At 37.9% G+C, this 14,959-nt stretch overlaps 1 protein-coding gene across 1 annotated transcript in view; it reads right to left on the reverse strand.

Moving 5' to 3' along the window:
- LOC139730733 (autocrine proliferation repressor protein A-like) overlaps window positions 1-14,959 on the reverse strand; it is a 148,052-nt gene that overhangs the window by 50,831 nt on the left and 82,262 nt on the right. Inside the window, exons 4-8 of the mRNA XM_071641597.1 lie at window positions 4,274-4,322; window positions 3,805-3,921; window positions 3,344-3,436; window positions 2,529-2,618; window positions 399-528 (exon numbers count right to left, since the gene is read on the reverse strand). Of these exons, the coding sequence (XP_071497698.1) occupies window positions 399-528; window positions 2,529-2,618; window positions 3,344-3,436; window positions 3,805-3,921; window positions 4,274-4,322 (479 nt within the window). The remainder of the gene's footprint in view (window positions 1-398; window positions 529-2,528; window positions 2,619-3,343; window positions 3,437-3,804; window positions 3,922-4,273; window positions 4,323-14,959) is intronic.

The following is a 14,959-nucleotide window of genomic DNA, read 5'->3' on the forward strand; positions in this document are numbered from 1 at the left end:
ATTTTCCGGATGCAATTATTCAATACTTAATAATGAATGTCATTCAGTGTGCAGTGGTCACTATGGTCCTTGCGCTTATAGCTTGTTATGGTGTCACGCGCTATAAAGCGCGTCAAGCACCTCATAGAGGTTGCATGAAACTCAGAGTTGCAATAAATACGGATGAACCTGCAGTCAACCGCGTAAACTTGTTTCATTACTTCTGTCTTAAGCTCTTCCTTTGAGGACATCGAGCTCTCTTCATAGTAGGATAGAATCACCAAGTGTCTACATATATATATATATATATGAGCAATTGCTAATTATTTATATTGTGACTAGCAAAATTATCAGTGATGCTCTTAACGGGAAGTTTTAAGCACTAACATTAGAAGAAAAAAAAAAGAGAGACAAGTTACCCAGGGGATCGACAATATCGGCCAACTTCTGTGTGTTGGGGTGGTCGAGGTAGAGGGTGATGTTCTCGTCGTAATAGTCCTCAAATGCAAAGGTCCACCCCCCTAACGACCGGTACATGTGGTGGAGGTTCTGTAACAGTGAAAATTGTTTGGAATGCAGCCTTGGCATAAGGTTGAATATGAAATTTAGCCATTGCAACAACAACAAACAAATGTTGCAAGAATGCAACCTATGCGACTAACATTTACTGAGAATATATTGACGTGTGTCTTTTCGTGATGATTTGTCCAATGATACTCCAAATACTATACGACGAAGTGTTTTTCGTGATTTGACATTGTAGCTTGAAAATGACACAAATGTCCAGATTCCAATTACCTTAGGTTCAATATATTTACCTGTAACTCTCTCACTCAATGAAAATAAACGATTGCTTCTTCAAACTTCTGATCCTTTCCAAATTTCTTCTTACATCATTAATGTATACTACCCTGGAATATCATAACCAAATTTCTTACGTTGTGTGTTTGTCACGGTACACGGACAATATAATGTGACATAAAGAAATAACAAATCGACATCCAATCATTATACAATCATGTGTCAATAAGAGAGCTTTCGCCAGTTTGGTGATTGCCGTCTTGCTGAAGCTGTCCTACCGTGCAGTTTGATCCCTCTTTATGTGTTCAACGAGGATTAGGAACGTTGCCGATGTATCACCCCTAAACGTGATAAGAACGCTAAATGTAATAACTTTAACAACAATGAATATAATAATCGAGTCACAACTAAAATGTTATGATTCTCAGCCCTAAATGTAAAATCCGGAGTCAACCCTAAATGCAGCAACTTTTAACCCTACATGAAATATTAATTCTAGATTAGGGTCAAAGTTTAAAAAGTTGTATTTTTGTATCTTGGGAAGTGCATGCAGGGTGCTAACCCGGTGAAGAGGTCCCGCCTCACATCCAACTGGACCCTATTGAAGACCAGCTTAGCATTGCTGAATATGGGCTATCCAGCCATCTTCTGAGATGGGAAAATGAACGAATGCGCTACCACCCTATATCTACCACGTATTATCGAGCTGATCATTATGTTAAAAACACAAAAACACATCTTGATCAGACACCATCTTTGCCATAGAAATCAGGGTCAGAGGTCGAAAGTTTTTATTTCTCTTTCTTGGAAAACATGCCGTATTGCCTCCATATTTTGAAATCAAATTATAGACCGTGTCAAGGGAATCATTTCATAAAATTAGCAACTTCTTGATAACAAACCATTTTGGCTATGTTGATTGGGGACAAAGGTAAATAGACTTTATTACTTATCTAGGGAAGACATGCTCAATCAACCCCATATTTTGCACACAAACTGTCTCAAACAGATCATTGTACAAATAAAATGTTATTGTTTGGATATGCAAATTAGGGCAAAAAGGTCGACATCTTTATTTCTCTATCTTAAAAATACATGCCCTATGGACCCATGCTATGCACATTTAGAGCATATCAAATAAATCATTTATTAAAACAACTTGTTTTTACGCCATTCTTACTATGAAATTGAGAGTCAATGGTCAAATGTTTTTTATTTGTTTTGTTTTATTTGATGAATGTGATAAATCAATTAAAGTGAACCTTGAAAAATTTATAACTTTATGTGCTGTCTCCATGGCATAATTTTTTTTAAACACCATTTGACACGACTTTGTACAGTTAGCAGCTAACTAATCCTTGCTCGATTTCTTTCAGCGGTGGTTAGATCAAGTGTGCTTTGAAAACAAATAAAGATTAGGAGTAGGATTCAAATCACACCTCTTCTTACCTCTGATACATATCACGGCCGTGGCATTGTTATAGTAACCACCATCTATATGTACGCAGTCATGAATACGTACGGACATCTATAACCGTGAAATATCATTCATGTCATTAGGAGAAATTATCCCTTCCATAAGTAAATCATAATTCTGAAACGACGAGCTCTAATTTTGACAAGGTTTATAATCATGTCCGTTATGCAAAGTCTGCTAGAATTTTTGACATAGCTAGCTTTCAAATACAAAAATCTTAACTTGCGCCTATCATGTGACCAATGCCAAATAGCTATCATTGAATCACTACCTTAACCATGTTGAGAAGGTCCAGTACAAAGGGTGAAATGGCAACTACTCGCTTGTCAACTGCTCCTGTTGTCCAAGTGGTCCAACCCCTCTATATGATAAGAATTAAAAGCGGTAATTTTAAGTATTTATACTCGGATTCATACTTAAACATTGTGCTCACTTGTGTTATCTACAGCAGGCTGTCACGTGATACCTCTACGTGGCACATTTAATTAATTTTATTTCATTTCGTTTCGTTTATGCAATTTCAAAAAAAAAATTGTATTACAGTATTCAAATACACAAATTTTCAAACGAGATTTTTCGAGAAATGTGGCCGATATAACGCACTCAACACAGGCCTCCAAAAGTCAAAAGACAGAGGAGAGCATCATAAAAAATGAGAAAGATATGACGAAGGAATGACAAGCTGTACACTGCCATAGTACATTTGAATAAAATGTGGTGAGTTATTGCATTCACAAACGTATGTGAAAATGTGATGCTAGTTTGTCTTGGTTTTTTTTTCTTTCAAGGTGAAAGTAGTACAACCTCTGGGCGTGTTTTGCTACCCAAAGTTCACTTGTATAAAAATAAGATAAAGACAGTCCTTTTAATGATGTAGCTTACACAGAGCACACAAGTGAACTTTCAAATATTCACCTTTTGCCCGTAAATGCTGACACACTAAGCAAAGGCATTAGACGTTCAAATTGCCTGTGGTAAGCATTTATTGCACATTTGAACGATGGGAATCTGAAACAAAACGAAAGTGAATCCAAATAGAGGGTACGTATTTACGGCTACTGTAGAAAGATAGACAATTGTACGTGCCTTCGACGCACCAGCGACCACGAACTGCTGGACGTTCACTCCCCGCACTTTGGCCACGTGGTCAGTCACTGTATCCATCGCCCTAACAACCGCCTTTGAACAAGAAGAATTCGTTAAAGTGTAACGCGGGAAGTGGGGAATCCAAACAATGGAGTGGAAGTAAGCCTCAACAACCATAACGTCCGTTCATAGCACCTAAATATATTACATATTTTTTCCGATCTCTCAACGTTTTGCTAAGCACTCATGAACAGTCAAAATTTCCTTGATCCCTTACGTCTGATTAGAATAATGAATTTGATTTTCCTGCTGCAACTGTTTAATTTCATAGGACATGGCAGTAGCACATTACTGTATAATAAGGTGAATATTTTTAAAGCCTGTGTGAGAAAAACGATTTAATCTTTATACTTTATTCGTATGTTAAATAAATATTTGCAATCTTTATTGAGCACCCAAACCTTCGTCATGGGCATCCGAAGCAGCCAGTATGGTTCGTTTGTACCGTTCTCGATAAAGTGGCGCCAGGTGAAAGCGATTATGGCATCCTCACTTCTACTTTTTTGTCGAGGATCCGACTGAAATCATGAGGTACACATGATATGAATTCATTGAGTAAATGGAGACTTTTACTTCTTTACATACCATGACTCCTTTCCTTACACCGTGATTACACACCCACGTATTTTCATTAACTCGACTATCGAGCAAAGTGGAAAGGTGATATGAAAATGTATGTGAGGACTTGGAACAAAAGATCGATGTGAGGAAAAATGAGGACCACGACAGTTACGGAATAATGGTCGGGAAAATTAACAAGGAAAAACATACCAGAATCATATCATTCTGTTAGAAATGCGGAGCAATAACATTATAACAAAAAATAAATAAAAATAGTCAGAGCTTCCAAGAGAATAAATATGTACTTGCCTTGAATACTATTGGCTGGTTAGGAATCTGTCGAATGATTGCTGTGACTCTGAAAAACAAGACGATTTTTTTTGTGATTAACAAATTGTCCTACATCGACGTAAATAGAATTTTATGAATCTTAAATACGAATGAATATCCGAATAGCACTTGTATGATAGAAACAAACAGAGGTATAGTACATCAGATTTGTGGACTTTCTATTAAAATGTTGTGATAAAAAGAGGATTATCTATCTAAATGAAATCTACAAACTGAAGAGCATAACAAACCACTTTTGAAGATATTTCACAATTTGAAGGAATAATCTGAAAGAAAAAACTTTAACATTGAAGGGGTGTCGAAAATTCTGCGAACACATCATGGACAACGAACACATAACATTAATTACACTAGCATACACTACCCTACCCCTAAGCACCTCAATTTCACTTAATTTAGAATATCCATATGTGTCTTTTACATATCTTGTCACATTCCAGTCCCCACACATTTTCCCAAACTGACGAGTTAACATTTTGAGTGTATTCTTGTAGTTGTAGATAGTGGATATTACTTTGGCGTTGATGATTACGGCGACCCTGGCTGCGCAACCCCCCCCCCCATGAAACCAAGTTTCATTGCAATTTCTTGCGATCATAATTATAAATTTGTTCAATGAGATGTATATGAATGGAAAGGTACGCTCCTCTTCTTCCATTTGATGCACAACTTAATGTTCATTGTAACATGCATGACTGAGTTGGAACAATAGACATTGGTGCTACCAAATATGTTCATTTGCACGCGCAAATTCCGACTGTGAGTTTTTTAGACTTTTACAGTTATTTTTCTTCGAAAAACAAAGTTCATAACTGAAATATCCATATTTTCCTCTTTATATGAGATCTTATGCGTAAAACGTGAATGATGTATGCTGGAGTAAAAATTTCGTAAACATGCTTTATTTCTACCTATTTGACGGATAGTCGAAAAACACGCATTCAACTTTCCCGACTTCGCACTAGACAATGGGCAGAATATCTGCGCAAGTGAATTCACACAAAACAATGGCAGTGCTGCAGTGAACATTGTTCGGGGGGGGGGGGGGAGAATATTTTCAGAGAATGCAGTATGTGGACGGAAAGGCCTTGATTGTCATTTCTTTAGAACAAGCTACGAGATTAAACCAATTGAAGAGTGATGACGTGAGTATCCTCTTGTTGCATGGAGTCTATGGTTATGGGAAGTCAATGTTACAACAATGGTACGAATTTTGACATCAGATTGAATCTCACGCTTCTTTCAATCTTTTCGTTCCTCACTACGTTTCATAGGCAAGCATGATTCATCCTTCATCACTGACAGGGGAGGCGGACAGTTTTTGAAGGGGGAGGAAAAGCAGAAAAGAGGTGAATTACTTTTTATCAGTAAACTTGCACTTGCAATAATTCAAAGGTACAAGTGCAGGGCAGAAAGTCCTTTCCTGAGTTTTTTTTTTTGTGCTACCCCTGCTTTATACACTCATTTCAACCAACGCATTGTACAAGAAATCCAAACATAACACATGCAATAAAATCAAGCCAACAGCAAGATCGCACTAAGACTTTAGAAACCATTCTCAGATCAAGCATAAATTATGTTAGGACTCTTAAAAGATGAAAGCATTAGAAATAAATTGTATGTGATTGTGCTCTTTATTACTTCATAATCATAATGATGAAATAGATTTATTAAGCTTGTCAATGAGAGTTCAAGTTCATGCAACATAACCGCCGTCGCCGGCACATGTCTGTGCAGTCGACCTCATGGTTTTGTCTGCATGGCAAATCAAACAGTCCTGTCGGAGAGCGTCCACCGCTTTGACGATTCTGGCTCTGAGATCCGCAAGATCATAAAAAGGAGTGACGAAGATTTTTCCCTTGAGGAAGCCCCGGAGAAAGAAGTCGCAGGGGGTGAGGTCGGTACTCCGCGGAGGCCATTCGACGGGGGTGATTCATAGCGACGACCCTGTCTTCGAAGAGCTGATGCAATCTCTGCCTTGCGATCAGTTGACCGTGGGCGGTAGCCCCATCCTGAATCCACCATAAGTGACGAAATTCTCCGTATCCATCTCGTTGATATTTCCCTTCAGTGCGAGTAACTATCTCCTCGTCCATCAAGTGCAGGTAGGCTTCTCCAGGTAGGCTACATTGTCAGGCAACCTCATGAGCGTGTGTTTATTTTTCGACCCTATTCACAACAGAACAGTCTTTAACGTTCCCTTCACCCCCCCCCCCCCAACGTTTGTGTAAATTCATCGAAGCATGAAAGCCATTGTTACCTGCCAAGTCAGAAAATCTTAATGATTCCTTCTTTAACTATCCAACTTTTAGGGTAAAATTGAAGCATATTTTCAAATCAAGTTATCTCTAGCAGGCGCAAATGTTTGTTTTTTGTTGTTGTTTTTTTTTACAAATGAGCTGTCATATGAAAAGGAAATATGATGTTTATTAAGGCTATGATTTTCTTATACGAATACGATTGCCGAAAAAGTGCGAAAAATTCGCTCAAAATTGCAATTTGCGCGTGCAAATGCAAATTTAGTAGCACTGCTTTCTATTGCTCTAACTCAGTCATGCCCCTAATTATGAACATTGGGTTGTGCATCAAAAGAAAGAAGAGAAGTGTACTTTTCTATTCATGTACATCTCATAAAGCAAATTTATGCTTATGATCGCCAAAAATTGCAATGAAACTCTGTTTCGGTGGGTTTTTTTTTTTTTGGGGGGGGGGGGACACGCTGTATAACATATACCATAGCATTGGTGAAATTGCAATAGGAATGCTCCATCTCCTCCACCTCCTTTTTTCCCATTCTCCATCTATTCCTCCTTCTCTACTCCTCTTCATCATCATCAGCATTGATCATGTATGACGTAGAAATATTTCAAACAGACCCCTCAAAGGCTGAGAATGCTGCACATAGGTGTACCAAGAGCAAAACATCAAAATGCATTGAAAACAAATTCTGACGTACATCTCTTTTGACGAACCCTGTATGAATTCGCACTAATCAATTTCATTTCCTTTCTGTGATAACGCAACCAATATTCATATCCGGAATAAAAAGACTTTAATATGATTTCAAATTTAAAAACCAAAACCTTCAGCGTCCCGATTTCTGGGGAAATGCACCTTCGTTACGTATACTCTATTAGGAAGGGGGGGTGTCACCATGCACCCTTGAACACATTTTTTTCAAACTTACTTTTTTGTAACCCTTACAGTGTCTAGTTAATGATTTGTTTTGTTCCCAAAATAAAAATTGTGTCCCATGGGGGTCATTGGCGGACATCTTGGCAGCCATCTTGGATTTTCGACGAAAATCATTAATTTCCATAACTTTTTTTACTACACAACATACAGGGACAAATACAATTTTTTAGAGTAAATATAGCATGAGGAATCGGTTAAGACAGTTATTTACAGGATAAAAGCAAATTGATACAAGAAAAGTCCAGAAATATGCAAAATTCAGTGTAGTTTACACTGGAAAGTGTCCGAATAGTCCGTACACATACAGCACAAACTACACACCTCACAAAAGTTAATAACCGCTTTGTCTTTAGATCATAGCTAGTGGACAAAAATAAAACTTGAAATGAAATGTAACACTCTTTGTGCACAATCCTTTTGTTTCATTTTGTATTTAAAATAAGTTTGAGTTTGGGTTTTTTTATGGAAACAATCACTGTGTCACAATCTTCAGTCGATTTCAACAATTTTAGATGCCAAAAGTGGTCCATTCAGATGCGTTTGTTTAAACCTTATTGTCCGAAAACAAATAGATGAATTTAACTTGACAGCTTTTCATTTCACACTCATGTAATTTCTAGTCATTATCAAAAAGATCATCGTAATCAATGTCTGGCTCCTCCTCTTCATCCTCCTCCATCTCCTCAGTAGCATTCTGAAGTAAGTCAATGAGGAAAGTCGGAAGGATAGGGCCACTTGTCCGCACTGGCTCCATAATACCGTCCTCTGTCTTCTGCCACCCTTGTCCAGGATCAATGGGGATAGGACACCAGAAGATTAGTTGGTCAGCTCTCTTGAAGATGGCAAGGTGGTGGTTTACACATTGAATGTGTGGGATATGGTTGTATATGGTTGGAGCATGGAGTATCCACCTTGGATTTGGTCGTCAGTTGCTCGCCTTCTACAAGCATCTGCCTCAGCATGACGCTGCGGACAACATTAATAGACTTCTACCGGGCCTGGCATGTGAATCCCTCAATGTCATATGTCACCTCTGGCTCCACAGACTACTCATCACCAAGTTTTCTGAGAGGGAAAAAAAAACATTGACATATTATTAAGTCATGTTTTAACATTCAGCAGTGTTTGTTACAATATAATATTGAGCAATTTACTTGATTTCACTAAAATATTGCTGAAATTATGATATCAGACTACTCTCACCTGAGTATTGTGTGGTACTTGGGGTGGCTTTGTAGCTTCTTTAGGGGTCTAACTTGCCCCTACCCTTGAAGGCCCTTGTTACATCTTCCCCGGTGAACACATACAGTCCAAGTGCATGTATTGTGGTACAGTAGTCAGTTCCCTTTGATTCTGTATGCCAGTTCACTGACATTGACATTCTTGCAATGCTTGACAGTCCGTTTATCAAGGAAGATAGTGAGGGCGATGGAATGCGCGTGGTGCAAGAGGATCAAGAAAAAAATGTCTGTGTCGGGCGTCCTCACCAAAACTTCCTCGTACCCAAGCTTAGCAGCGTGTACTTGAGGTAGAACACAACCCGAATGTCCGTCTCCTCCTGGTAAGACAGCAGCTCATTGATATCACGTGTCGTCTCATGGAACACATTCTTGTGTGACAAAAAGAATGCACTAGTAACAGAAATCACGTTCTCTGAACTTCAGGTGATACTTGTTATATTCATTTTGTTCATACAATGATGTGTTCCAGGAGACGATACGCCATATCCATGAGCTGCTGTCTAACCAGGAGGAGACGGACTCCAGGGTTGTGCTCTACCTTAAGTACACGCTGCTAAGCTTGGGTACAAGGCAGCTGTGGCGAGGACGCTACAGACATTTTCTTGATCCTCTGGCGTCATCGAATTGATACTCCATCGCCTTCACTATCTTCCTTGATAAACGGACTGTCAAGCATTACCTGATTGTCAATGTCAGTAAACTGGCATTCAGAATCAAAGGGAGCTGACTACTGTACCACAATGCTTGGCCTGAATGTGTTCACCGGGGAAGATGTAACAAGGGCCTTCAAGGGTAGGGGCAAAGTTGTACCCCCAAAGAAGCTGCAAAGCCACCCAAGTACCGCATAACATTCAGGTGATAGTAGTCTGATATTATAATTTCAGCAGTATTTTATTGAAATGAAGAAGATCGCTGAATAATATATTATAATAAACACTGCTGAAATGTTAAAACATGACTTATAATATGTCAATGTTTTTCCCCCTCAGAAAACTTGGTGATGAGTGATCTGTGGAGCCAGAGGTGACAGATGACATTGAGGCATTCACGTGCCAAATGTATTGCCAGGCCCGGGAGAAGCCTATTAATGTCGTCCGCAGCTTCATGCTGAGGCAAATGGTGGGAGAGGGCAAGCAAGTGACGACCAAATCCAAGGTGGATTTCTCCATGCTCCCACCTCGCAGAGACAACCATATCCCAAACACTCAACGTGTGCACCACCACCTTGCTATCTTCAAGAGAGCTGACCAGCTTATCTTCTGGTGCCCTAACCCCTTTGATCCTGGACAAGGGTGGCAGAAGACAGAGGACGGTATTATGGAGCCAGTGTGGGCAAGTGGCCCTATCCTTCCCACTTTCCTCATTGACTTGCTTCAGAATGCTACTGAGGAGATGGCGGAGGATGAAGAGGAGCCAGACATTGATTACGATGATCTTTTTGATAATGACTAAAAATTACAGAAGTGCGAAACGAAAAGCTGAGGTATTGCTTACGGCTTCTATGGTTTGCATAGTTGTACAGGATGAGAATTCAGAATTCTTTTGACAAAGTGAAGTCATATTGTGTTACTTTTTTCTCAATATACGTTAATTCCATACTTTATGGAAAACATATACACACCTCACAAAATGTAACTAACCCTTTTGTCTTTTTATCATAGCTCAAATATTGTGTTTTGTATCAGACATTTAACTTTCAACAAAATTTGAAAGAAAATTTAATTTAAAAGAATTTGACCTTTCCTTTGTTGAAATTGAATACAGAATGTAAGCACAATAGCAATTTATATACAAATACAATGTGTCCCAATATAAAATTTGCAGCGATCCACATTGATATCTCTATTCACAGAGGGGATCTCTGGCTGTCAAGTTAAATTCATCTCTTTGTTTTCTTACAATAAAGTTTAAACAAACGCATTTGAATGGACCACTTTTAACCTAATCTTAAATAAGTTTGAATGCAAAACATTTTGGCACTTAAATTGTTGAAATCGACTTAAGTTTTTGACACAGTGATTGTTTCCATGAAAATATCCCAACTCAAACTCATATTAAACACAAAATGAAACAAAATGGAATGCACACAAAGAGTGTTCAATTTCATTTCAAGTTTTATTTGTGTCCATTCTGTCACTTTCACATGAAGTGATCAAAATTAGTATCATGTTTAACCTCCATGGACCTTTCACTTTAGGGGTATTTGCATATAAATTGCCATTCCCTGCCAGAAAAAACACATAGTGTCCCACATAGTCACCACAGTGTGAAACACACTGTGTTCACACTGTGTTCACACAGTCAATCCACTGCGTTAAATTGGAACACTTTTTAATACAGTGAACCACTCAGTGGAACACAGTGTGACAACACTATGAACCACACTGTAACCACAGTGTGATCTCAACTGATCAACCACGTGGTTCATAGTGTAGTCACAAAGTGTTTCACTGTGTGGTTCACTGTATTAAAAAGTGTTCCAATTTAACGCAGTGGAATGACTGTATGAACACACGTGTTTCACACTGTGGTGAATGTGTTTCACTACGTGTTTCACTGTGTGTTTCACTGTGTGTTTCACTACGTGGTTCACTGTGTGTTTCACTGTGTGCTTCACTGTGTGTTTTCACTATGTGTTTTATGACAGAAGTCACTTTTTATCTCTCACACATTAACTTCTGTCACTCTGTGGTATCTTTCACACAATGGCTGTTCAGCCACACTGTGTATTTTTCACCCAGTGAATTTCCTGCCACACTATGGTATCTTTCACACAGTGATCTCTACTGCCACACCGTTACCTTTCTCACAGTGATTTCTCTGCACAATGTGGTATCTTTCACTCAGTGAGTTCTCCATCCAAACATTCAAACACCACACTGTGTACACTCTGTGGAGATTTTCCATACAGTTACCACACTGTGAGTACTCTGTGGTAATCTTACATCCAGACTCAACACTGTGTACACTCTATGGTGATTTTCCATCCAGTCTTCACACTGTGAACACTCCGTGGTGAGTTTCCTTCCAGTGCTGTCACATTGTCTAGTAGCTCTAATGCAGTTTACAGAAAGAGTTATTTCCAATAATTAATTCACTCGTTGTGAAGAAATAGAAATACAGATTTCATGAAAATGACAAGCTTTCTTAGTTATGGCCCGATTCCTGCATACTTTGATCCGCTTTAAAGGACAAGTTCACCTTCACAGACATGTGTGTTTAGTAAATGCAGCAATATTAGTAAAACACATCAGTGAAAGTTTGAGGAAAATCAGACAATCCGTTCAAAAGTTATGAACTTTTGAAGTTTCTGCTCACTGAAGGCTGGATGAGAAGACTACTATAGCTTGTGATGTCACATAAGTACAACGATATAAAGAAAATATAAAGAAAATTCAACATATTTTCACTTTCCTCGCTTATTGAAAGGTCTTTTAAATTCAGCCCTTTCAGAAGGCAAGAAGAATAATATTACCCTTAACATACGTCTGTGACAAGGTGAGGAAATGTACACTTTTTTTCAAAAAGTAAAATTTTGTGAAATTCTCTTTTTATTTTCTTTATGTATTGTAAGCTGTGACATCATACACTGTAGCAGTCTTCTCATCCAGTAGTAACTGCGCAGATACTTTAAAAATTCATAACTTTTAAACGGATTGTCCGATTTTCCCCAAACTTTCACTGATGTGTTCTACTGATATTGTTGCATTCACGCAATCCACATGTATATGAAGGTGAACTTGTCCTTTCTCTAATGAAATTTCATGTCGTCAAACCCCCCAGATTGTTAAGATGCAGTCTTGTAGAGCACTACCTATACCTTAAAGGAGAAGACAAAAGTGCGCAAATGTGTACTCTGCATCAATACACTAAATCTGATATCAAAATCAAAAACACTTCTCTTATACTACAAAATCAATCACATGATTTACAAATACAGCTCACTGTAACATCTATAATGTAACTCGACATCATAGTTTTTAAAGCTTCAAAGTATAAACTTGCCAGGACAAGACTTTTATGATAATCTATATCATACAAAAATAACAGGAAAATATAATCAACTATTAAAACGTACTTTATTCTGTAATTGCCCACAAAATATTCTTTCAGTTTTATGAAAGAAAAAGCTATGTATCAATGACAATTTCCATGACTATTATGAAACACAAGTTTGCTTCATGTCCTGTTATTACAAACCAATTTAGGAATATGTTATAGCAGCGAGCTCTCGTAGCACATATCTTCATGTTTCCTTTATCAAAACAAACAAACAAACAAACAAACATAATCTTACTTTCAGGGCAATAATAATTTAACAGACCAATCTTTGGTACATTTACCTCATTAATAGCCACATCTGGGTGAGTGAAAACTTTTTCACTCTTTATGTGCCATGACGGAAACCCCTTGCGTGCCACATTATTCTGAGACACCAACGATGTCATACTTTGAGAAGACCTTCTGTTTTTCAAGTCTATTTTACTTTTATAGATTTTTGTTCAGCTGGACATATGAGTAAAATTGTCGAGAAAATCCCAAGCTTTGTTGTGATGTAACGTTTATGATAAATCTATAATTTCTTTTATTTCAAATGACTCGTATAGCTAAATCACTATAAAGACATGACTATGGCACACGAAACAGTGACAGAAACTTAGAATTTACACCTAAATCTCGGAGAGAACACCGCTTGTTAGTCAATCACGACATAAAATGCAAGCTAGATGTGAGAGGAACGAAAACGCGAGAAACGCTTTCATTGTACTGCGGCATTTGGCGATTTATCGATCGGTTTTAACAGGTTTGTCATTTGGGCAGAATACATGTACTGTATGGCACGCCGTCAACTGAGTCGGACGTGCGAACATGGCACATAAAGAGTTAATGATGGTTCCTTGGCACAATCAAGTATGTCATAGGGCTTGATTTGACTGACTAAAATCATTACAGATGATGACTTCTACATGAGGTGTGATCTTATCAGTTGGACTGAGATCTGTGCACAATTAAACACCAGTTATGGTACTATGACTGGTAACCAGCTATGTTTGCAGGCAGGTTTAATGATTACAATTTGAATCACTGATAATCAATAAAAAAAAGTCAGGCTAGATGTATTCTTTTTATCGACATTATACCTACTCAAGGCTACAAATGTTCTTAACTTTTGGGTCCGAAACAAGAAATTGACTTCATAACCAACCCAAGACCCCCCCCCCCAAAAAAAAAGGAAAAAAAAAAAGAACATGCAATGGAAAAAATTCATTTGCACTAGGCATGCTAAATCACCTTATACTCAACAAAAGGGTTGGTATGACTCACTGAACTGTATAGCTGTTCCAGGAAGGAATGTTGAGATATTGTATAGTTACCAAAAATTCGAGTTGTATTTGGTTTATCTACTGCGATGGATTTGGATGTGCCGCGAAGCCGTACAAATCACACTTCCTTTTGGGTGAAGAGTATCCCAAACGGAGCCAGGACTACCTTTGACCAGGATTGCTGGCGCGGTTGTAGCATTCCCAGTTGAGCCAAGCCATCGCTCAGTATGTCCGAATCTTCTGTACAGAATGGAAAAGAAAGATTGAAGACAGTATTAATGATGATAAAAGCACGCAGTGTCATTTACTATTAGCATATAAGATAATCGATATTAGGATTATATGTTTCATAATCTATATCTTACTACGAAATTTCACTTGCTTGTATAAAGTTATGTAAAGTAATAATAAAAATATGTACCATATTACTACAACAGGAAAAGGAAAAGTTTTGTGAAATTGTTTAATCACAGGTGTTATTTCAGGTGCACTGCAATGGCTGCTAGTCTACAGGGGTAATTACCCTCTATAATAGTAATAGTAATAATAATAATAATAATATGAAATATCTGTTTAGCGCTTAATACAACATGTTTCGAAGCGCTTTACAATGATAAACAACCAAACAAACAACCAAACAATATCCAAGAACTGCAATCAATCACAACTTTATACGTTTTCAAAAAGCCAGTGAAAGGCAGAACAATCAAAGTCAAAGTAAATGTACAATGTATTTATGTTTTGCACAAACTTCATTGCATATGTACCACACTCGACTCAAACAGTTTAGTGAGAAGTCATTTAAAACTTTTGGAGATTGCAATTTAATTTCTGATACACTGTTCAACGTTGTTTTTTTTTTTTAAATATGGTATTATCATTAT

Source organism: Diadema antillarum, unplaced genomic scaffold (assembly GCF_040938485.1).
Source record: "Diadema antillarum isolate AM-2024a unplaced genomic scaffold, OU_Dant_1.0 seq00000331_RagTag, whole genome shotgun sequence".
Lineage (NCBI taxonomy): Eukaryota > Metazoa > Echinodermata > Echinoidea > Diadematoida > Diadematidae > Diadema > Diadema antillarum.